We start from the raw sequence: 26,470 nt of genomic DNA, 5'->3' as shown, positions 1-26,470 counted from the left end.
CATGAGAGATAATCTTGATCCCACAGAGTTATATCTAAAACAGTATACAATTTGTGGCATATTACTGACCAGAATCTATGTTCAGTACCTGTAGATATGCTAAATGTATAATGATATATATTTCATTAATACACTAACTGAATCCATTTTCTAACACACATTCTTGGTTATCTCTCTTTCTGAAAAAAACAGTGTGCAATCAAATCATCACAAGAAAAATATCAGCCTTGTTGATTCACCATAAATCAACCTTACAAGAAACAATTAACTTAAGCAGTGTTGGCTAGTGCAATGTAATGGAAAAGAATTTGCATAAAGTATATTGATACAACATAATTTAGAGTGATTCACATATTTTTACATTTAAATTGTTAGAAAATGAGAAACTGTTATTAACAGAATTGCTAGACAAGTACTACTGAGAACAATTACCCTATGAAATAAAGACAAGATACGTTCCCACCAGGAAAGTTATCTGAGGCCATTACTTCTGCATGAAAAAGTATTTTTAGATTATTTTTCTTTTTTTACTCCTATTGCATACAAGCATTTCTCAGACACTCTAAAGACTAGCTGTAAGTTTAAATATATGCATTTATTAAATATGAAAACTGTGTAGCTCAAAAGACTACAAAGAATTATGCAAAAGAAGAAAAGAGGTTTTTTAATTACAATTTGATGCTTTAAAGTTAGATTATATGTAAAAATGAATATGTAGGTATTTTTAATCCCATTTTCATAGGTTATTAAGTACAAAGCTGTGTACATTGTATGCTGTCTATAGGGGCATTCCATGTTTATGATTTGTATAACATAATAAAGTCTTGTATATTACAACTCTACATTGAAAGCAGTTTATCACAAGTTATATTAAAGATGTATTAAAGTAGATTTTAAGAGAAAAGGACTTACAAAAATACAGAAAACTATTAAGTCATTACTAAATTTAATTGCAAAAATATATTTATGGGTCTAAATTATCCAGTCCTATTTAGAGAAATATTTTTCTGAAGCAAAGCATTTGTAAAAGCAAAATGACTGACAGAAAGCTCTCAATTTAGATGAAAATTTTCATTTTAAATTATCATAATTGTACATTTTCTATTTTTCATATTTTGAGTTCTTGCCAGGGCTATTTACTGAGTGGCCAGCAGGATTTGAAGCAAGTAATAGAATTATTTTAAATATAATATTTTAGTTTTAAGTAGATATTCCATTAAAAGGACAATGCAACCAAGGAGAGAATGTTTTTATTTAATAGTTTATTTTGGAGTATTTATTTTCTCCTTGTCTAAGTTTAAAATTTCCCCTTGAAGTGTACTAGAATTGTGACAGGATTATTTTCCATGTTTGTGCAGCACATGGACCAAACTGTTGGTGGTCATTCAGCATTAGTTAGCTCCTGATGGCAAATCATTTCTTGATGTCTTGGAAATCAGAACTGTATATACAAGGAAGAAGCAAATCTGTGTTAGAAAAAAGTACTATCCAGTACACATCCAGTATTTCAACTGTTTGCTTCTGCACCTCAACAATTAACCAATTTTTAGTTGTATTTTCCAGTTTACTTTATTCAGCCTCAGAGTCACTCTGGAAAGCATGTAATTGAACAGTTCTTATCTGAATAGGTCAGAACAGCACAGTGCAGATAAGAGTAGTGTTTAAACAATTAGGTTGTAGGGGATGTTGCATGGAGACTGTTCTATCTTACTTTTTAAAGTTGTTCTGCAGGAGAGAGATGAAGCATCATCTACTCTCACATCAAAATGCAGAATTAGAGAGAAGAAACACATTAGAGTAAAGCTTAAAAGAAAAGTGAGTAAGCATTATAACAAGAAAATATTTTTTTGATTTACCACTGATGCTCACAGGTAGAAAGATCAAACCAGTCCTGAACAGATAAAATAGATTTTATAACACCTGCCTATGATGCCCCTTTTTCATTCAATTTTGACATGACCATTTTGACTTTTTGGTCCATTTTGACTCATTAATTTATTACATCAACTTCTTCTAAACATCCACAAGAAAGCACTACCTTTCTTTTTCTATTTCTAGTATTCCGACCTCTGATTTTCTCAGTGGTTCCTGTCTATTGGTCTTTTAATAAAGAGTAAAGACTGCCTTACTTTAATTTCTAGAACATCACAATGTAATGTAGTGTTTGTGACTAATAAATACTACTGTGAATAAATTATTGTGCCCTACAGATTAAGGATTCTCATTTTACATCACTGGCATTTTTTCAGGAAGTTCATCAATTTGAAAAAAAAAATGTATTTTTATATATACACATATAAATGGAAAAATGAATATATATATATATATATATATAAAACCTAATTATATGAACAAAACCAAAGGCACTGATTGTGCCTGTTCTCACAGGGACCATTTCTAGAACAAAAAGATTTCAGTCCCAAGGGCATGCAATACATTATTTCTCTTAATTAATTTAATTTTAAAAAGATGAACAGTGAAATGCAGAGAGTCTTGCTACATTGACAGCAAAAAGCAGAGAATTAGCAGTGTAGCCAGTTCTTGGAAAAAAATTTCCTATCTTGAATCAGAGAAAGGAAAGCCAGAAGAACCAACATAACTATTTGTCTCATTTGGAAATTGTCACAAACCTAACTGCAATCTCATCGTTCAAGAACAGTATTTAGAAAAAAGGTAATAAGGCATATAAATAAATACTGTAACATTATTTGAAACAGAAAATTGAACTAGAAGGCTTGATTATATGTCACTTCCTATCAATATTCGATACCATAATTAGAAAATCAGTCATCATATTTACAAAAATCAAAGAAATGCCAGTCAGCAATACTCAGTAAAATCACAACAAGAAGAGTATTTTTGGGGGTAAAAAAAATCAAACTAAAACCCACAACCTTGTGTATATAATTAAAAGGAAGTGATTTATTTATAAACAAAAGATAAAAATGCAGAACCATAATATACATAGAATAATGGCTGAAAAGACAAGAGTAGATGGAGCGCACATCTAATATGCAAACACAGATTGTAATATGAGTAACATTGAAGGGACTATATTAAAAAAACAATTGACAGTTCCAGTTGTAGTATCAGCAAGTTGAAAAAAAAGTTTGAAAGATATTCTGGAAAACATACTGGTGAAACTGGTTCTTCGTGGCAGATCAGGGACAATTTTCCATCCCTGAACTAGGAGAAACTTCTTGTCTCTGTTGTCTTCTTCTTAAACAGGATTAAGACTCTGTTGGTTCTGTTACTTCAGGAATGGGGCAAGGCCACCGGAGATGTATATTATAGTGCACATTATCCTCCAAGACATCTTAATTTCATGTTGTCAGGCCTCATTTTATTGTACTATATTAGTTGCCAGAAATTCGTAACACAGGGAGGAATTACTTTGCAGTCAATATTGACTATACCACTGTAATCAGAAAATTGGTAAGTTCTCAAAAGCTGGACAAATCCAGAAGAAGAAAGATACAAGTGATACATATGTTAACGCATACCAGGGTGGGACAGTGAACCCTGATGTCATTTCAACTTAGAATGAGCAACAAATGGGTGAAATATTTCCTATGGGCATGCACTGTAGAGTGGCCAATTTACTAGTTTCAATTTGATTTATAAACTGCCACAAAAATACAATAAACATAATAAATTATAGTTCATTAAATACTGTGGCTGTAAACGGATTAGGTTAGAATAAAGTTGCTAGAATGAACTACACTTTCTTTTTTTCCTTCTGATTTCTCTTTCAAGTCCATAGTGGAAAAATGACTCACTAAATTCCTGTTTACTAATTAAAAACCTGTTTTATAAAATTTGTTCCTGTACAAAGAGTATATTTTTATCCTGTAACAAAAAAACCTAGCCAAATCCTCAAGGAGACATATCTTATTTTCTCCATGGGAAGCTTAATGAAAGACATGGAAAAGCTTTCCATTCTAAAGCAAAGATTTATTGAAAACACCAGGTGATAAACTAGAGACAGATAGTTCTTAAAGAGAGGACACTTGGATCCCTTGGATTATACATAGTAAACATAAAGACCTTTTTATACCTCTTTCTGACCCTGGGGGGTTGGTCCTTTCCTCACAAGATTTCTTTCATGCCTAGGAACTTTCAGCAGCATCCTGAGCTACAGGCAAAATCTATGGTAGGTGGCTGTGGCACTGTCCCCTGCTCTCACAGGTGCTCCTGCAGTGGGAGGCTGCATGCCCCCGCCCAGGAGTAATGTCCTTTCTGTCCCACTGGAATCCCAGCTCACCTTTTTTTTTTCTCTCAGATAGAAGGTTTTTCCCCTGGTTTGGAGGACACCAGAATATAAATATTCTGCTCCCTTCTCATAGATGTTTTTAAAAGGAATATTCTGTGCAAAACACACTATGCAAAATAAACTAAGCAGTTACACTATCCTCTACTACATCCATGTTCATCTGTCCATATTACACATCCTCCAACAAAATACATCAGTCAATACTAGTACTCTCAAGAACTGAAAATTACATAGTCAGAGTAATAAAACTAACAGCGGTGAGGGCTGGATCTGAAGACAAGGGCAATTACATTACCTTAAATTTTTTCCACTGCTTGTTCTAGTAAAACATGGTCTAAATTTAGTATAGAACATCACTTTTCTACTATGTATTTCATAAAGTTCTACTACATAAAAAGGCCTGGACCTGTCAGCAACCCTGTGAGTTCTGCAGGGGCATAAGAAGATGATGACAATATGACATGATTCAGGCAAAACAGTGTACGTCTAGTTGTTCTCTGTTTGTTTTTTTTTTTTTTAAACTAATTCATTATGAACTCAAATTATACTAGAACATCTTTGTAATTAATGAGTTCTCCACATAATATTTACACCAAAACTGCCTAGATATGAATTTGCAGATTTGGCTTTTTTTAATTGCAAAGAACAGCTTGCCAGCTCTTCTTGGTGTACGTGGTTTTCTGATTTCTATTTCTCTAAATGCTATTTAGCAAGCCTAACAGCTATCAAGAATGGTGCTCAGTTTAACTTAATTTTAGCTTACTTTCATGATTGCTATTAATCCCTAAGGAGTCAGATCTCAGCCTAATGTATGGAGAAAATAAAACAGAGAGCATTCTGGTAAGTTAATCTTTATAAATGAAAAGATCAAGATTCTAGCAGACATGAAAAACTTATCTGAAATAATTTTAGAACTGTTAGTGGTTATCTTTGAAAACTTTGCAAGGATAAATTACCAGAATATCAGAAAAATGAAGTTGAAGTACCCATCTTCAAAAGCACAAAAAGAATATGTGACAGTGATGTCACACATTTGAAAAAAGAGAAGACAAACATATAATACATATAGAAGGTGATGTTGAGCAGGAATGACATACAGGTAAGTGTCAACAAGAACAGCATACTTAGTTCTGGACACTGCTCTTCAAGAGAGATTAACTGAAGAGTCCAAATGAGAAGAACATATCATCAGAGAAACATGACTGACAAGGCAAGACTGAGTAAGTTAAATGTGACAAATGCAGTTTGTGCATTTCAAACAGTTAATGCAGTGTTCAGATGTTATAGAGTGTGAGAACCTGTATAGTACAGAAGTCTGCATAGATACTCAAACAATATAAAACAAAATGTAGGCTTACACTTCTGAATAATGCTTATCAGCCATTCCATCTTTGACCACTGATCTACACATGGCTGAATAAAATAATTCTCACAATTTCTAGCAGAGGAAAAGTAAGTGTAAATACATTTAACATTAGACATTTTACTAAGTAGACAATGTGAATTCTTCGTCCCAAAATATTAGTCTGAAGGCAATGAAGCATGGCATTATTCTTGCCAAGTGACACATTGCACAGCTGAACAACTCCACCATTATATCATCACATTAACTTTGGTTTTGACCATAGCACAACGACATTTTATAAACAGATTAATAACTATTTTTACTTAGAAAATAGTGAGGTGTGTAATCTTATCACTACAGAACTGAAATTATTTAAGGAGTTCATTGAAAAGGCAAAGTATATTGCTTTTGCTTTTCTCAGAAACACAATATTGTTCATTTATTCCCCACATTGCATTTTATGTAAGTCTACAGGGAGCACAACAAATTATTTGTCACAGGCAGATGAAAAGTGAAATAAGTGTATTTTCTGTCCCATAATATAAACACCCCCTAAAAAGAAGTACAAAGTGGAGATTCTCTCTCCTATTTTTACCATTTAATAACAAAGGTACAAAAAATTTTCTGAAAAATATTCTGTCATATAAATTTAACATTGTATGGATTTATTTTCTTTCTGTCAGTTAAAAAGTACGTGAAAAAAAAGTCAGCAACTGGCAAATTCTTGTGACAATGACTTAATTTCCTGTATTTTCTTGGTCAATTTAGAGAAATTAAAGAGAGTTGGAATCATGAGATCAAGCATACAAACGAATAAACTTTCCTTCTGGAATATTGTTTTAGACCTTACCTTATTTCAGCTTTTTTCATCATCACACCTTGAGGAACCTGAACTGACTTATCTGTGCAGTTGCTGTTAGATTGCTTTGTCTGAATACAGCATCTTGTGCTGAAAATGAGTTGGGTGGCAGCGGCTCTCTAGCATTAAATTTGCAGTGCCACATGGTGGAGTAAGAAGCACACAAAATTTACATTCAAAAAATGATTCAAAGGCGAAGTTGAACAGCACATACTTAACTTCCTTTTTTTTTTTTTTCTTTTTTTTCTGTCAACTTTCTGAATAAACTAAATTGATCATTGTACTTAAAAGGTAAGGTTTGTTTTTTTCAGATAAATTTCCGATTAACTGAACCAGAGGTTATTCCTCCTATCAATGCTCTGAAATGGTTTGAATTTTTGAAGCAAACACACAGAGCTCCCAAACCCTCAACAGCTTTCCGATTATAGATTCTCCCATATGTTCTTTTAGAAATACAACACATACTGTTGAACAGTTTGCTAAATCCCTCAGCATGGATACACTGACCCCTGCCCAGAAACCAACATCATTCACTGAAAGATTCCGATTCCAGCCATGCAGACACTTTTGTAGGGTATCTTATACGAATGAACTGTTTTCAGCTCTGCAAAAGAGCTGTGCCAGCAGAAGCTCCACAGAAGATGTGGCCATTCAGTATGTGTCTCTTTTGCCACCGATTGGCATTGCCATTCACTAAAGGAATGACTCAGTATATTTATCAGCATAAAATTGACTGTTTATTCCCTTTCTCTCAACAGGTTTTAAAGAACTTCATGACTGAACTTCAGAGAACTTCAATATTTGCATTAAATCGGTTCAGTTCTTAATTAAGGTTTTTTCATTAGGTCCCACTGGCATCTTAAAATAAAAACATGAAAGGAAAACACTCAGCAGCCTCTATGCTGGTTTTCCCACAATGGATATAGTATAATCAGGTGAACTTGACAACAGACAATAAAAACTCAAGAAAAAAACAAGTTCTGCAAAAGTACTAAGCTGGTATTTTCCCATGAAATTGTGCTAATTAAGGTTGGCTGGATTTTGTGATGCTTCATTTGCTGAAGTTCTGAATTATTTCCTTTTACACAGCCTGTAATCATTGCCATTATTGTACCAGAGGATGCACATAAACCAGATGCATCTGTGGGATATATGAAGCACCACTGAAAATTGATACAGTGTAAGGGTCCAAATACGCCAGAAAAAAGCGCACAGTCTTATAGTAAATTTTTCTTTATATATTGAAGTTTTATAATTAGAAGATGAGAAACTAAACTGATACATCTTTAACAAATGCTGATTTGGATCCTATTTCACTAAAAATTGTTTACACTATTCATATTTAAAGGAAGGAGAAAATACAGGAGTCAACTGATAGCTAACATAGTTTAGGATTCTAACTGAAACAATAATTCATTTGAATTTGATCCTATTCTCATACTGATGTAAGTTAGAAGCAAATAAATTATAATCCGTTTCAAAATAACACTGAATGCAAATATGACCTTATTATAGAAAAAGATGGAAAATAGAAAGTTATATATTTTATATATAAAAATATGTGCATGTACCTACAAACACACACACATTAGAAAAGCAACTGAAAGGTACATCTATCTACATTTTATTTCAAAAGACATGGGTACCTTTATTTTTAAAGGAGAGGAAACATGATTTTCAGGGCTACATATATTCAGCTCTGAATGTGTTTAAGATCATCTAAGCTACTTCATACAAGACACTAATTTTTTAGAATGATTTCAAACTTCCAGGCATGCCAGAAAAAATACAATTGAATGCCTCTTATAAAATCATTATAAAGCATTAGTTTTCAATTTCCCTGTAGCCTTTTTTTCTTTGTTTACTTTTGTAATCTGACTTCCTGAATTCAGGTGGAATTTACATAAAAGTTGCTGTACATAATATTGTAAACTATTAATAATTTTAAACCAGAGATATTTGCTTTTACTTAATTTGCATTCTTACCATTTTAATGTTGCAGTAAAGCAGACATTACAGAGAAAGAATAAAAGAATAAAAATGAAAATTAGATTTATATTTTTATTTCAAAGGCTCAATAAACCTTTTCTAAAAAATGGGAAAAGCTGTTTCTGTTAAACTTACAAGACCTGTAAAAACTGAAATATGAGTACATCTATGTACACATCATGAAATAATTAACAATGTTGTATATGTTTCAATAATTTAGTAACGATCCCTAGGCCACTTAATCAACTTTGTAAAAGAGCCATCTAAGAGCAGTGAAGATGATGAATATCTTCTTTCTAGGATGGGAACTGGATTTTAAAGAGTCACATGGTTTATCTTTGTCATTTCAAAATTACTGCACAGACTTCCATGACATTTACAGTTCTTTACATCTTCTGGACAGGTATATAATATAAATCAGAAGGAAAATATGACTTACTAGAAGGTTATCTTGAACTACTCAAAGTAATTCTACCTAAAATTTACCTAAAATCTACCTAAAATTGCACTTTCATACTAATCATGTGGCAAATCCCTGCTATTAATATGAGGCTGGGGGACATCCAAACACTCTTCAGTTGATTGAGAAAACCAGTAAGCACACCAGTTCAACCTGTACATAACTTACCTGTGCTTCCTGAGGGACCTGTGCTGCATCAACTCTGTCTGCAATGTAGGCTGTTAGCTGTTTGTCAATAACAGCAAGGGACTCTTGGATTAAGCGGAGGGTTTTGTCAGTCTCCTGGGCAGATTGAATACTCTGTTCAAGACTCTTTTGTCTTCTCACAGCCTAAAAACAATGACAACGTTATTAATATTTACAGTAATAATGCATTTAATATTTTTTTTCCCACTTTTTTTTTTCAAAACCTGCCAGCTAAGAATCAAAAATAGTACTCCTGAGTTATGCTTATCCACCTTTTTGTATGATAAGTTGCGTATCTTTTTTCCAGCCATTGAGTTCTTTTTAGTAAGAAACAAACATAACCCCAGATTGCATGGTCAACTTCTAAAAAACGCAGGACCCTGAAAAACCAATGCATGCATTGAAGATTTCTATAGAGTGGAAGCTGGAAAAGCTGCATAAGAAAACCATCCTGACAGTCCAGTCTTTAATTCTGAGGCATAGTGGTTCTCCTGATCTTATTATATAATTCAAGAGATTTTGTTTACTGAGAACAGGGTTACTGCCATCACAATCCCATCCGAGACAATCCACTTCAGTAAGTGAGAGGGATAAAGACTCGCTTGAGAAGGAGCTCTCTTATATGAAGTATAAATAGCTGGCTGGAACAGAGGCACTGCCTACTCTGGAAAAAAGAAGAAATAGATCCTTATCTTGTCTTGTCTTTGGACGTGCCCAATCTATTATCATCCTAACCATAGTCTCCTTTAGCCTAGAAAGCTGACTCTTGCTTCTACTCCACCAGCAGTGCCACAGTGGATTACCTACCATCACCTTTTACACAATCCTTTTTTTGAGAAGGATGCTTTCCTTTTAAAGGTGCTCACCTTATGGTTTACAAATCTGAGCAATAAATTCTCCTTCCAAGCTGTCCTTAAAGCACATGCATATTTACACAACAGAAATGGGTTACCTTTAACTATTATTTGGTAACAGTTTAATATGTTTCTTCCATCTGTCACTGTGTCCACCTGCAGATTCATATCTTACTTAGGCTACAGCTTCTGACTACCAGAGTTTCTGCTTTACACACAGCACATAATAATTACCAACAATCTCAATAGAGATTTTTCACTGTACAAGTCCAGTCATACTGCTGACCACAGAATAAAGTGACTAACTTTCTTTGACATGAATCAAAGGAGGAGGCAGAAAGCAAGCACTCTTTAAATAACATTGTTAGATGTCCTGCCATTTTTCAAGTCAAATCACACTTTTTCTCTTTGGTGAGCCTGCTACACTTTAATTCGATTTCATACCTATTACAAAACTCTTGTCTTGAAAATAACTCTAAGCAGTTCAGTGAGAATGTTTGATATATCTGTACCTTCTTCACAGAGCTCAAATTCTTATAGAGCTTTACATTTAACAAATGAAAAAGATTATTACTTGTGAGCATTCTTGCTAGCTTTTGACTTAGATAAGGGAGAGGGATCCAACAAGTGTTTACTATATTTGTGTTTGTAAGCTGCTTTGTGCTATTTCAAAACAGCTGATCAGATAATCTTGTATCACTGCTAGTTCCAGGAGCCTTCTGTGGAACTGAGCAGCTTTATATATCAGACCCACGCTGTCAGAGTTAATGGAAGGACCTGAGCCACTAAGGTATTATTACCCTACCAAATGAACCATTAAAACAGTGTAACTTCACAGTACAGTATTAAGGCTTGCTACCTAAATGACTTTCACCTTCATCTGATTTGAGATTTTGTATTACAATGTTGAGAACTTTTGTTCAAAGCAGCAGGGTTAAAACCCACAGCTTCCATTTACCATGGTACTCCTTACTACTAATTTGTAAGCCTGGTTAAGATACAGTCACTCTTTACCTTTTCATTTGCATCACTGTAATTGAAGGACACATTAGATCAGAAACAGGATAAGTAGCTTTCTATAGTCCAGGGTAAGGACATCCTCCTCTGGAAGCATGGATAAAAACCTCTCTGCCTTTACTGATCTCTTTGAATAACTGGTAGGACTACCCTACATGCATAGTCCATTCATACTGAGGGCTGCAGTGTCCTGACGTTCAGAAAAGCTCACCATTTAAAAGAAGACACTGAGAAAGTTCCATTCTTATTAGTCATTAAGCACCTGCACCTTCTGGAGAATTCAGTATACTGGACACAAATTTGGTGCTAAGTCATTCTGGAAAGCTATTTTTATAACAATAGTTGAAGCTTAGAACTTTTGTTAAATGCTGACCCATGCTAACTACTATTTGCAGCTAGGCACTTGCTTAAGTATAGATAGATTTGCTGCCAGCGTCATGAGCAGCGTGAATGTTTGCAAAGAAGTCATTATCGCTTCATGGAAACCCACAAAAAGTCTTAAAATTGTATGATAAATGTGTGGTGAATGAAAAATTTTCATCTCTGTGCTATCAGCAGAAACTATGTATATCAAAATCATATTTTACAGTACAACTGGAAAAACTAAAACATTCCCAAACTCATTTATCAAGTATTAAAGCAGATAAAGTTAAGGAAGAATTACAACAAATCCTTGCCTGAGTCTGACTGGATTTTTATGGCTGGATTTCAAACAAACATGAAGTTAGATAAACATATGTATGATTTTTATATCTTTACATGGACACAAAGTACGCACACACGCAAACACAAAACACTACATTGTCCTCAGAGTATGTGATTACAGCCTGAGAACCTGTGTGACATTTTCTGTCTTCCAAATGAGGTGAAAGTAAATCTTTCCCAAAAACCATGAACAGTTTAGATGAATGAACAGATGATATCAGACCAAGCTGAGAATGCAGTGGTACAAGAGAGGAATTATTCTGGCAGTGGGAACAGAACCACAGAGCTGAATGCTGGGAAATGGCATCTTCACAGTTGCGATGATCTTCTCAGACATAAATAGGTGCTGCTTTAATTTTTTTGTCTGTAATGCTTACCGGGAACAGACCCAGTCCTGCATGCTCACCTAAAGTGAGGCCTCTATCTTGACCCTGTTCAATTCACACAACAAATGTAACAAAAAAGTCTTCACAACAATCTTATAAAAGGTACAATACACTCATGTAATAAGATATTTCTCCAGTACACAACAGCTGACTCAAAAACCTAACTCTGTTCACTAAGTAGGTCCCTGACACTATCACTGACATTGCAGAATCCTTATCAATTCAATCAGTAGGAATGCCACAATATGGAGGACACTTCTTCCTCTTTTTCAGTAGAAAAGAGAGCTACTGATGGAGGTAAGCATTAGAGGGCATTACAAAAAGGGGCAGACATACTACACATTTACATCTATGAACCCAAGTTTCAAATTTGTCCTTAAATCTCATATGCTTGTGCATGTGAAAATCTACATATGCATATTTTTAAAAGACATATGAAAGCTGAAATGATATATATCTATAATATAAAAATATTTTAATTTATGATGTTCTGGGTTTGGGTTTTTTTTGGGGGGAGGGGGGTGTTTTGGTTTTTGGCTTGTTATTTTTCTCTGAAAGATTATGGTTTTTCTGTTCCTCTGTGGAAGAAATAGATGGTTTAACATCACAGTGTATAAATGGGTCTGAGGACATAACAGGAAGCTTTAGCTCTGCTATGAGATCACAGTCAATAAAGCTGAAAGCTTTGGTCTCTGAAGAGAAGTGTCTGACAGTTAATTGCTAAATAGGAAATCTCAGGAAAACAACTAACTGTTTAATTATTTCTGAGCCAGTGAAATGTTGACAGCTGTCAAGGAAAATAAAAGCAAGCAAAAAAATCTGCTGTTAGGCACTCTCAGAACAAAAGAAAAAAGAAAAATTATTTACGGACAGAATTTTTAATTAAAGTCTCTACAGGTTTTTATAGATTTTTTGTTATTTTTTTCACGATTAAGCATAACATTTAATTTTTATGATATGGGGTATTGCATATATCTGTTTACAATTTAACAAAGATCAATGGTAAATGCAGGAAATGGTAACATTGCATATTATCCACATAAAACGCCATATTAAGGGAAAGGCTGCACTGAGAGGTGATCAAATATCAGGAAAGCTGGAGGTGCTCAAACAGTTGCTTATGATTATCACTCATTCTTTGATGTTGAACGTTATAAAGCTATATTTATAAATATTGCCACTTTTGCCTTAAATAATACGTTTCATGTATTTAATGACATTAGTCACACATGCAGTTACTGAGATATTGGTTAGAATTTTATGGTTAAAACCAAGTAGAGTTTTGCTGTTGAGGCAGTACTCAGTAGTTGTGCTCTGAGAGAAAAATAGAACAAAACCTTTCAAAAATTATAGTACTTTTACTACAGGGTGTATTTATTTAAAATGTAGAAGCAAATTCATTAATTAGCTTACAAGTTACAGCTCATGGAAAGGAAGGTCTCTTAAGAAAGGCAGAAATATGTTATCTCTTTTTTTGGCTCAGTTATACCCTCTAATTATTGAGAAATACCATAGAATAAAGTTTAAAAGTTAGAAAACTTTTAAATTCCTTCTTGTTTAAATGACTTCAAAATTTCATCTAATTCTTGGTGTTACAATGGTTGTGTCTGAGGTGTATTACGACATCTCTGTATGTTTTGCATCAAACCGTTAATGTGTTAACCTCCGCTTTTTGTTTGGAATCAGAGTGGATTAGTGTTTAGACTTAAACCAGAAACACCTTTTCTACCATTCAAAGCATTCATTTTGGGCACAGGAATTTTAAATACCCTCCAAGGCAGAATTAATTCTTCCGCAAATTTTAGTAGAATTTCACAGTGTGTTTTTAAAGTAAGTAGCTACAAATATTTGACCTTTCAGCCAAAAAGTGATATCCATCTTTGATCAACTGCATTCCAAAACTGCAAACTATACCAAGGAGGACTTCTTTATCTCTTTAGGTTTTCACTGCAGACAGATTGTGCCTCAGAACTTGTAAAAGCAGCCCTCTGAGCAGCCTTCAAAGCAATCATGTGGAGATGGGAAATGAGGAATTCTTTCTCCTCTTAAGAGAGTAAAACAAACGAGAAATATTGTGTCAAATGATGAATGTGTGCTCTTTGAAAGAAACAAAGGGTAATCCTGAGGGGAGTCCTAAAAGAAATTAAGAGATAGTCCCTAAGAATAAAAATTGAATTCAGTGTGAAGCCCATCTGAACAATAATGTTTTGTGCAGTTTTTTGTAAGCATAGTCTCAAGAACAGGTAGCTGACATTTTTTAAGTTTTCTGGACAGGATGTAAATCACATTCAACATTACAGGGGATGATAGCCACTTGCAATATTAGCTTGAAGTTCTTCAGGCATCAGTGTTTTTTAGATCCAATATATAGAGTTGTAAGTGAACCTGTCCTTGAAAAGTAAAGATCGGGTATATGTTGTTTATCGATCAGCCCCAGATGTTCGAAAGCAAACTAAACACACTCAGTCTTTGTTAACTAAAGTAGATAAGGTATACAAACATAAAGCCATTATCTGCCTTTAAAAATGAATCTCTATCTCAGTAGCAATGCCGTACTGTCTTGCAGCATCATTCATATGGCAGTGGTTTGGTTGCTCTATTAGGAGTGAATAAATATTTCACGTAACAGTTTCAGCCCACATGGATTTATTGCCTCGGTAATTACCTGCACAATTATTCAAACAAAAATAAATACTTAACCACATTAGGATAGTCTATTAGTCTGTCTGAAGTAGAAGTGACCTTGAACACAAGCTAAGTAGTGTTATGTGCCTGCAATGTATTTTTATGCAAGGAGAGTGCATGCTGTTTGGTTTTCAACAGGGCTATGCAAACAGCACAGACAATTCAGTGTCAGGAATCTATGAAAACAAACGTGTGAGACTTCAGAACATACATAGAAACATACAGTAAAGAAGAGGTATGACTGAGTCACTTGTGATTGAAATAGTTTCTATACAGCTCTTACAGATCTCACCGTTAGTATTTGACTACTAAATATCAGATCAAGCTTTCAAAGGCAGGGGGCTTCCTGCACCCTGATTTTTGTCTGTATTTAAATTAAATCAGAAAACAGTGAATAAATTTCTAATATATTTTGCTTATATACTCATACAAGTTGTCTCCAGAACTTCACACAACATCTTCGTGTTGTACTTTCCACATTTAACCCCTGCATCAATTTTGATTTAATGCCTATTTTTGTGAAGAATAAATAGTATTCATCCATCACACAGCAAAAGTATTTGGAAGTACTGTTTTCACATACTGGAAACCCTCTGTATATTCCCTGTTCTCTCCTCCAAGTCATGAAAAAAACAACAGATACCAAGAAGAATTCTTTCAGGGAATGTATCGGCTGTCAAATATGAGTTAGATGCAAGAGATAAAAAAGAGCAAGTATACGGAAAGTTATGTTCAGTTTTCTATTATGACACTGTCTAGCAATATGGGACTACGTGAAAGCCTGCACTGCACCAGAACTACCACCAGGAAGCTAATAGTGGGAACCAGGCTCTTCTCCTCTCCATTCTTCAAGTTTAAGCTCGGAACAGATGAGGATCCTTCCTTAATTTTTATTGCAGTGTTTTTACTTCCACTGTTTTCTAGAACAAGTAAATTTCAAGCACCATGAAAGAAGCAAAAATATTATCATTGTCATGCAAAATTGTTAACATTCTAACACAGCTGCTTTCCAAAAATCTTTACTTGTGCATTGTTTGTATCATTGAAACTTGGTAACTTCTGACCATCTTTGTAGCTCATCTTTGAACTTGTTCTGGTTCCAATCATAAAGAGGGTCTCGGTGTCCTTTGCTAGGTCTTTCCCTAATAATTCCTTTCTGTTCTTTATTAAGTACTAAGCTGGCATCTTCCTGATATTTCTCTTCATAAATCCAAAATCTTCCTTCTGAACAGTAACAGTCAGCTCAAAAGTTACAATTTCGTATATTAAGTCAGAAATCCTCGTATCACTTTTCATGTATTTGCACTGAATACTTCTGTAACTTAACTACTTTGTTACTCTGTCCTCTAAGGTTGTTCTGCATTTATTTAGAGTTTGTTCCCATCTTTGTTACTAGTAAACTACTAGTAGTTGAGCTATTTTCTTATGTACCCTTTGGTTGTCTTAAAATTATCTGGTGAATTCTGTTCAGTCCTGCCATTATACACATACACACACATTTGTATTAGCATGCACACAAAAGTATTTTAAATAAATTCCTAGTATTAAAAGGTAAATATTCATGCCCAAGTATCACAGTTTTGAATTGATTTACCAGCCAAAAATTTACTGCCCCACTAGTGGGATCTGTCAAAGAATAAGTAACATTTTCTTCATGGAGTCTGTGGCAAGGATTGCTAATCTAGCATATTGCATTTGACTCTCCTTGTGCTAAATATGTTTTTATATTGAAGTGTCTTTACAAAATCTTTTACTGATACAAAGACTTATTTATTGTTTAGTAAATAATGTATCTGTAAAGAGAATATTACTCAATTTTGAAAATAATTTGTTTCTCAATAAAAGTTTTTGTCAGAGAAAGCATCTCTAAATATGCAATTGAAGATTAAATCCACTAGATGGTCGCTTCAATTTTGGAATTTTAAGGTTACCTATTGTAGTGGTTTCGTCTGGGATGGAGTTAATTTTCTTCACAGCAGCCTGTATGGTGCTGTGTTTTAGACTGGTGACCAAAACAGTGTTGCTAACTCAGGGATGTTTTAACTATTGCTGAGCAGTGCTTGAACAGTGCCAAGGCTGCCTCTTTCTCACTCTGTTCCCCTAGTGAGTAGGCTGGGGGTGGGCAAAAGGCTGGAAGGAACACAGCCTGGACAACTGACCTGAATTGACCAAAGAGAGATTCTGTACCACACAGAGTCGTGCTCAGCAATAAAAGGGGGTTGAGGGGGAGTTCTTCCAAAATTGCCATTGATGAGGGACTTGCTAGGCATTAGTCTCCTCATGGTAATTCATTTGACATCACTTGCTTGTTCCCTTTTTTTCTTTGATAGATTAAATTGTCCTTGTCTCAAGCCACAGGTTTTCTCACTTTTGCCTTTCCAATTCTCTCCCCCATCACACCAGGAGATGTGGGGAGTGAGTGAGAAGCTGGTTCTTTGCTACCTACCAGAGTTATCCCACTGCACCTATGCAAACTGTTCACTTCTAAAATAAATCTCAGGTTTTGTACTGTTTAGGAACTATAACAACAAAATAACTTTTTTTTTTTTTTTTTTTTTTTTTTATGGTGCTAGACTGTCAGATGTTCAATGGGAGGGCAGGTCAATTATTAAATATACCTCCTGCTGAAGTTCTTCCCATCGAGTATTGAACTTCTCAAGTTTCTCATTGATCAATTCATCCAAGATTCCACCATCAGTTAAAGTCTGAGCCAATTCCCGAATCTGATTGCGATTATCTTCTGGATGTCTCATTAAACGTTCCAAAGACTGAAACAAGGTCAACAAAATAGTTTATTTATCTTTCTGAAAATAAGATTCTACAGAGTCATCACAATACACCTTAAAAATGTACGTAAGAAACTTCACATTTCATACACAATAAAAGTAGAGAGAAAACATAAAAGTATATATGTCCCACGTCTTGACAACAAATATTCTGTACTACTTATTACTCAAAACAAACAAAGATTTTTTGCAAATCAACAGATTGGGTGCTTGATTTTAAAAATGCGGACCATGCCCAAGGAGTTTAGTGGGAGTATTTGTGTACTTAAAGATAAAAAATTTTCTTGAATATCTAAATGGATGAAGTTCAACAGAAAAACGCATTATCAATTTTGCATTTTGATCCACTAAGAGTATTAATTTAATTTCTACAAATTTGAAAGGTTCCATGAATAAAAAATTAGTAAAACAGCTTGCTCTCTCTGAAATCTTCAACATTGTTTTGACTGGCTTAAGTGAGGCCATGTTTTTTAAGAACATGTATGTTGTTGTCACCAAAAACTGTCTATGACATCAGGCATAACACAATTACTCTGTATCGCTTAGGTGGATTTGAATTCAAAAACTGATTTGTTGAATCAACTGAGAACATAGGCCTTTCCAGATAATCTGCATCTTGCTCATGTGTGATGTTGATTTATAGTTTGTTTTGAATATGTGATTTATGATTTATCAATAGATGTGATTTGATATTATTTAAGTCAACACTTACGTCTAGAGACTCAGAAATCTCTTCTGCGCCTCCCTGGATATTTTCAGTTGCCTTGAGTTTCAGTTCAATCTCACTCAACCATTTATTTTCTGCGTCTAAATATGACAATAATTCATGCCAACATGCCCATACCTCCTGATAGAGGGGAAAAAAAAAAGTTTTTTGAGATTGAAAATCTCACAGCTAACTTTCATTTATTAAAATATTAAAAACATTACATGCTTCATCCCCAAAACAACATGGTTGGAATCTGATGGTTATGGTGCCACCTTTTTTCCCCAGTATTTATATGTTCCAAACAAATATAATACTCAGCCAAAACATTTTGATTAAACAGAGTAAAACCACAGAAGACAACATGCAAATGTGAACATGAACACTTCTGCAAAACACAACTGTGTCATGAATTATCCACTTTATATGCTTTTCTGTAAAATCCTCTTGAAATATATAAATATAAAAATTATCAGAATTTTTAAAGACTCATGTTGGAATTTTATGTTTTTACTACAAGACATGGTCAGGCTGCTTATATATTCTGTATATTAATTACTTAAAGCACAGGTTCATAAAATGTCTAAAACCACAGCTTTCAAGAATTCTGACTGAAATCTCTTCAGATATTAATTCTAAAGCATATTTACTGCAATTTATAGACCAGTTAAGTGCTAGAGTACTAAACATAATGTTGTAAAATGAAATTATGTCATGACATTTTCCTGGAATTAAATGATTGTGTAATCTTTTATTTTTACAGTGCCTGAAGATACTTAAATAAGCAGATAAAACTGGCATTTTATACACAAGCAAAATATTTAAACTCTTCATAAATCATCTTTTCATTGTTCCTTTTTTGTTAGCAGAGATTAAAATAACTTTATTGAGATGCATTTGGCAGAACATGTTTCCAAGACTGCAGTTTACTTAAATCTCGCTGAACTTTGGTCATATCAGATGTGTCTGGTCTAGGAGGAGGTTATAGAGGCATATTACCACACAACAACATCATCAATGATCAGGGAAAATAGAGATTAACAGTTTAGATTTCACATCTAATTTTCCACAGTGAAATTTAGAGGAGATAAATTTTACCCCGGTATATAATTGTCCTGTATGAAATTAGCTATTGCAAATTAGGTCATAACAAAAAATCATACCTAATTCACTGTGACCACTGTTTAATATGCAAATAGTCCTATGGCAAGAATCTGTAATGGAGTTGGCCAAAATGTCAGGTTTGATTCAAAATGTATGAAACATTCAGTTTACCAGCAGATCATATGCTGTTCTCATACTGAGACAACACCACCTATCCACCTTCAGGGCCATTTAATCAAAATCCTTAGCCATGGAAGAAAGAAGCCTGGAGGACCTGGTAAAGACAATGTCATAGGCTTGCTACAAAAGCCAGATGCTTGGCTTAATCTCAGGAGGGATAAAAACCCTGAGCAGCCATTGCTTCTCCCAGCTAAGAGCCATGTCTGAGGCTTCTCTTTTACTATGACTCTCCAGTATATACAACTCTCAGAAAGATTTAGGTATATGGCTCATAAAGTGAGGATAGCCTTGGGCTACTCATGATCCCATATGATAATGCATCTTTGCTCTCTACCTTACTTTTGCAGTTAGAAGGGCTATAAATACAATGACTGACAAGATATCCAACCTCCAAAGTTTTGCACTTTCCATTCAGTCTGCTGCAGAGTCTCTGGTAACTGGTAATTAGAACATCCAGCTCCTTTTTCAAAGCCTCATGAGCTGCGGGTGGAGCCTTTGCTATAAAATTATTCACAGAATCAGTAATAAGCTTCACTTTAACTTCTTTCTGCATGGCTTCCTCCTTTGCTCTCTGAAAAAAAAAAAAAAAAAAAAAAAAAGTCCTGTCAGAGGGAAAAAAGACCCCAACCAACCAAGAGCCATTTAATTCCCAGACTTCTGACATGATCTTGAATGCATTGAAAAAACTTATTTTTCATTTTGTTGCCAATACATGATACTCAATACAATTTAACATCTCATAACTATTTAGTTTTCTGGAGATCTCAGAATAGTAAAACATTTCAGTATTTTATTTATTTTTTCCAAGAAATGCTCCAAATACCTTTGCCATGGTACCTTATGAACCACAAATGAAATAACAATCTGTTGTGTTACAAATTCATGTATCCAGGTTTAAAGGTACAATCACAAGCAGCAAGGCAGAAAAAAAGAATACTCCTGACTGATTTTCCTCTTTTTGCCACTGTCATCAACCTGCATTTAAAGAGAAATTGAGAAAATAATTTTTCTCCAGTGTATATTTCACACTTTTATCAGAGCGTAAATGTTGATTCATTCCCTCCTTTTACAGAGATAGAAAAATCAGTGCCATTATTCACCTCCAGTGAGCATTAACCTAACATGAAGAGAGGACAATGTGAAAAGTGAGAATCCTTCTAAACAGCACTTTCTGTGTTAGACCCTAAGCAGAGAAGTTTAACAAAGGACAGACATAGTAAATATAAAGATCCAAGAGACAAAGAGAACCACAAATGGATGGTGAATTAAAACCAAAAATTAACAAATCCTATGTAATTGGATGATCTGGAACAATCAATCTGCCACCTTTTTCCTTGTTTTATCATATGTAACCATATACAACTGATCAATCCAATTCCTAACCTTATTCCTCCACCTGTTGTTACTATCCCTCCCCTGTTCTGCCATCTCATTAATAAGATACAAGATTGTCATAGGTAGCACTGTTTCTTCTGAGTGCTTACAATGGGATGGTGTCTATGACTAAAGTCATACCACTACTGGAAACAGAGTGATGGTATACATAGAGTCAACAGTGTGTACTGGTCTTCACAGAAATGAAAAATGAGAACTCCCTGGACCAAAACCAAGGTTAAAATAAAACCTTGTTTCTGACAGCCTTCTTTCTCTTTGGGTCTGAGGAAGACCACGAACCAGAATAATTGGGATCAGGCTGCCATTGCCAGAGCAAGTTTACTAGGTCGCTGTTGTCTTTTTTCTTTTCTAGCTGTGGGAAGAAATGGGCTGCAGGATGAACACAGAATTCTGGTCTGGATTTTGCCTGTTGTGTGACAGGAGAGGTGGCTGAAATCCTTCAGGGAAAGGATCATCAGAAGCAAGTGAAAGGATGTACGACAAATGATCTGGTTATCTACATAGGTCAAGGTATCACAGTTTGAACATACCTGTACTTCAGCTGGAAGGAGAGAATATTCACTAGGAAATTCATAATGGTGTGTGTCTAAAACTATGTATTTTACCTGTTTTATTATGCAGTGCAATGTATAAATTTGAATTTTGTTACTTAATTACTAAAAAATAACTGTATCTCTAGAGGAGATGTTTACTTTTGATATATTTGTCTCATTTACAATGAATTGAACTCGTTACATATATTTCCATATATTCTGTATATTTTGACTGGCACCAAGTCATTTATGTCAGTAAATAAAGAGATCTTCAGTTGCATGATCAGATACTCTCAAACACTGGTAAAACCTAGTGGATAATGAAGAGTTTGCAAACCAAGTGTTGTATAGATTGTTCAAGCCATATAATCTGGCTTTCTGAATAGCACAGGCCAAACAACTCACCTATGAAATAAAACCAAGTCCACATCCAGTGGCTGAGCAAGAGTATATTTGAGGATGTATCGCAAATTACTGTTTTAGTCCAAAGGCCTTATTCATCCCACATGAAAGAAACATTAAGACCAAACTATGCTGTTTTTATACTACAATATTAAAAAAATAATAAATCATGCATACTTAGTACATATCAACATGCATCCTGAGGTCCTAAATCTTTTTTTTCTCTCTCTAATAGAAAGAGAAGACATAATACTAATTGCACTCTATCAAGTAACTGCTGTTAACACATGATTCTTAAATAAAAGAATGTTAAAGCTCCATCAAAGTCATGTATCCAATAAAGCAAAGAGGAAAAAAACCAATGCAGTATTGTGAAAGATTAAATATTTTCCAACATATTACAAATAGAAATTACTTCAGGCTGCCTACTACTTCAAATTTTAGGCTAACAAGTAGATTTAAAAAGGCACCTTCCTAAAAGAAAGAGTAGAGTTTCTTTACAATGAAAACTTAAAAAAACCCTTTAAACACAGCTCAAGGAATTAGTTCAGCTTTTACCTTCAGTTCTTCAACAGCTTTCTGTAATTCATCAGGTGTTTTATACTCAAAATCTCTTTCCAGATATTCTTCCTCAGCTTGTGTTATCCATTCATGCATCTCTGACAAATCCTTTCTGAGACTCACAGTCTTATCCAAACCACCTTTTAATGCTGCCTTCTTAGCATAGGCCTTTAAGAAATAAAAATTACATGGTACTTGAAGCAAGTACAAACTTGACAGTAGTTTAGCCTGAAAAGAACCAAATTAAATCCTATACTAATAATATTGCTATAATTAGGTAGATTTTAACAATTAGATAGATATTAATAATAATTAATCAAGAAAGTATTACATGAGTGTATACATCTTTTTTTTTAGCAAGTCATTGCTGTGCAGAACGAGTTTTCAGTGATCCTAGAACAAGACTCCACCATATGCTGAGATCATCAGAAAACAAATCTGAAAAAAACATCACCCAGGGACTGTCTTCTAAAAGATGTAGAAAGAACAACCACAGGAGACCTTGAAAGTGCATCAAGGATGAAACCAGAGGCTCCTGAGCTATAAAGTCAGATGACCTTCAAACTAGTTTGAATTTAACTTCCTAGAGAATAAAGCTATATTCATATCTTTCTTCTGATGGAATCATTATTGAATCTCTCAGAAAGGTGTATATCCTAAGAATAGGTAAGTAAAAAAAGGAATCTCCTACTGGAAGAAACAACTTATCTCTAAGGGAAAAATACTTTTGTTAAATCTTCTGCCAATCACTATATAGGGGTCATATAGCTTATATAGCTCATGTACAGAACTAGAGATAGATTATAGTTAAGGTCCCTTCCATTGTAAACCATTCTGGTATTCTATGAATTGTGAATCGACCTATCAAAATTGTCCATAACTGATTGAGCCATTGGCTGAGACATCTTTCAACGGTATAAAGAAGTTTGCATCACAGTTAGTTGCACTAGTGCCATTTTTCAGGGTTGGGCTTGCAGAGCTGATCACTCCAACATCCTGCACTGTAATGCTACTTCAGTAAATGTTATTTTCAGTAGCATCAAGAGGAACTGTGTTTTAGTAGTTGGTCTTAGTTTTTGACTTACTGCTTGTGTTACTAAACCCTGAAGACTGGCCATTAAACATAAATGTTGTACATAAATGTTGTTTTACAGAACAAAACAGAGCAACAATAAAAAGGATGTTCAACAAGTATAAAAGATCCATATGTGGCCCTGCAAAATTGCCTCTTCCTCAGTCACAGCACCAGAAGAGAGGGTCATCTCCCATCACGTGGAAAAGGTATCTGAATGCCAATTGCCAGCTCTCACAGTCATGTTACCTGCATGTATATCAACTCAAGCTGACTTTTCCAAATCCTTTAAAGAAATTCCCACAGCCCAATCTGATTTTTATATTATTCATGTGTTTTAATAGCTATTACTGAAGAAGTTGTGTTAGAAATGCCCACTGTTAAAGGCAATAATTCACGCTGTGTATTGACTGGAACTATTACAGGTAGATTTTCAGGGAAGTCAGAAGAAAAATTTAACAAGACTTCTAAAATCATGAGACTTTACTTGAAACATCTGTAAGAGAAGTGCAAAGATATCCAACTTATTAATATTACAAAAATAAGCAATTAAAACTCCACATTAGTCAAAGGGGAAAGACTACAGAACCAGATCAATAAAATGTCTTAGAGATTTCAAAGACTAACTTTTTTGACAACTATGTTTATCATAAAGATATATAGAGGGTATTTTTCACATATTAAGTGAAGAATAATAATTTTAGAAAACATTAGACCACATTGAAAGGTAATTGTTTTATTGATATGCAAATAAATTTTAAAAAGTAGACAACAGGATGAGCAAGTAGAAAAAAAAGGAAAAATAATGCAACATGATAGATGTTTCCTTTGATTCTCAATCCAAATGCCATCAATGAAATAATTTACGGCTTCCTTAATCTGTAAAATTATTTATTAAGAAAGTCTTTAATTAAAATAACTGTCCTTTCCTCTTATGCCCCATTCTCTCAAATTCATGCGACCACTGAGACAGTAATTTACACACATGCACATACTCTTAATTCCAAGTTATAGAATTCTGAACTCTTCACTGCTTTAGTGTCTTATTTCATTGTCGTGGCCTGAGCTCAGAGGGCAACTGAGCACCATGCAGCTGCTCACTTCCCCCTTCCCCCCAGCACTGAGAAGGCAAAAATAAGCAAAGATACCACTCGCTCCACCCTTCCTCTCAGTGCTGAGAAGGAGGGAAGCAAAAGACACAGGAAGCTAAGATAAGGACGGGAAGGGATGATGTCATCCTTTAAGGCACAGGCAAAAACCAGACTCGTTAGGGGAAGGAAAAAAAAGAACATAAATTTAATACAGACACCACCACTTAACAGACAGAGTAGCGCTGTAAGAAGTATTACCACATCTTGTAAAGACCTCCTCACATCCCTTCCTTCTTCCTGGGCTCAGCTTTGCTCCCAATATCCCTACCTCTTCCCTCCCTTAGTGCTTCAGGGAGCAGGGAATGGGGGGTTTGGTCAGTCCTGATGCTTCTTCCACCTTGGCGGAGGCAGAACTTTCTGGCATCCCTGCCCTGTTCCAGCGCAGTCTCCCTCTCACAGGAAACGGTCCTCCACAAACGAACTCTGACATGAGTCACTCCCGCAGGTGTGTGTGGCACCCCTACCTGTTGCAATCCTCCCAGCACTGAACTACAACAGTGGGAGCTTCTTCCCATGGGGTCCTGGCCTTCTTCGGGCTCAGTCATCTGCTCCGGTGTGTGGCTCCCCACAGGCTGCAGGTGGGCATCTGCTCCATTGTAGACCCCGAAGGGTGGCAGGGGGACGGCCCTGACCTCTCACCACAGGATACAGGGGACTCTCTGCTCCAGCGCACCTCCCCACCTTCTCATCCTTTCTTCCACTGACCTCGGTGTTCACACAGATGTTCTCCTTGCTACTCCTCCTCAAAACTCCCACCACTCCTCCCAGGTTCCCCCTTCTTAAATACATTACTGCAGAGGTGCAGCTAATTGGCTTGGCCTTGGTGCAAAGGCAAGTCCAACTTGGAGCCGGGGGAGCTTCAAGAAGCTTCTCACATGGGACCATTGCTGTAGCCCCCTCCCCTGCTACCCAAAAACCCCTACCACTCACTCAAACCAGAACACTCATCTAGAGTAATGACACGTGACTACAGTGATGCAAAAGAAAATGTAACACTAAACACAATACTTGATTTTCTGGAAAATGCCTATATGCCACTTTCAGAAAGCTAGTTTAGCAGAAGCCATAAATTATATTGCCATCAAGATCTCAGATATTAGTATAGAACTTTGTTATAAAAAAAGTAAGGTATTATAATACAAAGAAATATACTTTACATGTATTGCTACATACTAAATAAAATTCCTAAAATAGAAGTTTAATTAATATGAACCAAATATGTTTAAATTCAGTTTCGTATCTACTGAATATGCGTAGAAGGACAAATTCTGTCAATGACAAACCTCATTATTAATTTAAAATGAACAGCGGGAGACTCGATACCTGTTGGCAAATGTGTTCCCATTGAATATTGAGATCCTTTAGTTCTGTCTCTATTCTAGAAGCAAATTCTGGCTCTGCTTCACTCTTCATTTTCTTCCCAGCCTCATTAACACTGTTCAAACTGGGCTGGATTGTCTGGATATCATTTACTAAAGCCTAAAGGAATAGCAGAAGATTAGGCAAGCAGCATTCACACAAATTTTCAGATATGCTACCCCCTATCAAAATGTGTCTACATAAGATTCTGACATGTTTTTGGTCCAGATCTCCAGTCAAATGAGCACAATTAACAGACTTAACTATGAAAAAAGATAAAAAAGGAATTACGTAGTTATAATGTGGTAAGCTATGGTATATCAGATACAGTTAATTTGCACAATATATGTATATACTATATTTATATACACATATAAAGTTGTATTACATGTATCTATTACAATGGCCTAGATAATTTTTTTCACATTTGAGAAAGAGCATGCCATCATAATGGTAGAAAAC

The 26,470-nt window shown here is 35.0% G+C and overlaps 1 protein-coding gene across 8 annotated transcripts in view; it reads right to left on the bottom strand.

The window, feature by feature from the left end:
• Positions 1-26,470, bottom strand: part of DMD (dystrophin) — a 1,208,865-nt gene that overhangs the window by 711,717 nt on the left and 470,678 nt on the right. For 6 of the 8 annotated variants that reach the window (XM_074905425.1, XM_074905436.1, XM_074905445.1 and 3 more), the window contains 6 exons: positions 25,973-26,128; positions 22,424-22,594; positions 19,924-20,106; positions 18,258-18,392; positions 17,378-17,527; positions 9,095-9,256 (listed from right to left, as the gene is read on the bottom strand). In XM_074905425.1, coding sequence (XP_074761526.1) covers positions 9,095-9,256; positions 17,378-17,527; positions 18,258-18,392; positions 19,924-20,106; positions 22,424-22,594; positions 25,973-26,128 — 957 coding nt within the window. Of the gene's footprint in view, positions 1-9,094; positions 9,257-9,384; positions 9,612-17,377; positions 17,528-18,257; positions 18,393-19,923; positions 20,107-22,423; positions 22,595-25,972; positions 26,129-26,470 lie in introns of those variants that run through there. The other 2 variants (XM_074905489.1, XM_074905480.1) reach the window with 1 other exon arrangement.

Source organism: Athene noctua, chromosome 1, assembly GCF_965140245.1.
Source record: "Athene noctua chromosome 1, bAthNoc1.hap1.1, whole genome shotgun sequence".
NCBI classification, from domain to species: domain Eukaryota; kingdom Metazoa; phylum Chordata; class Aves; order Strigiformes; family Strigidae; genus Athene; species Athene noctua.
This window is presented reverse-complemented; position numbering and strand designations above follow the sequence as displayed.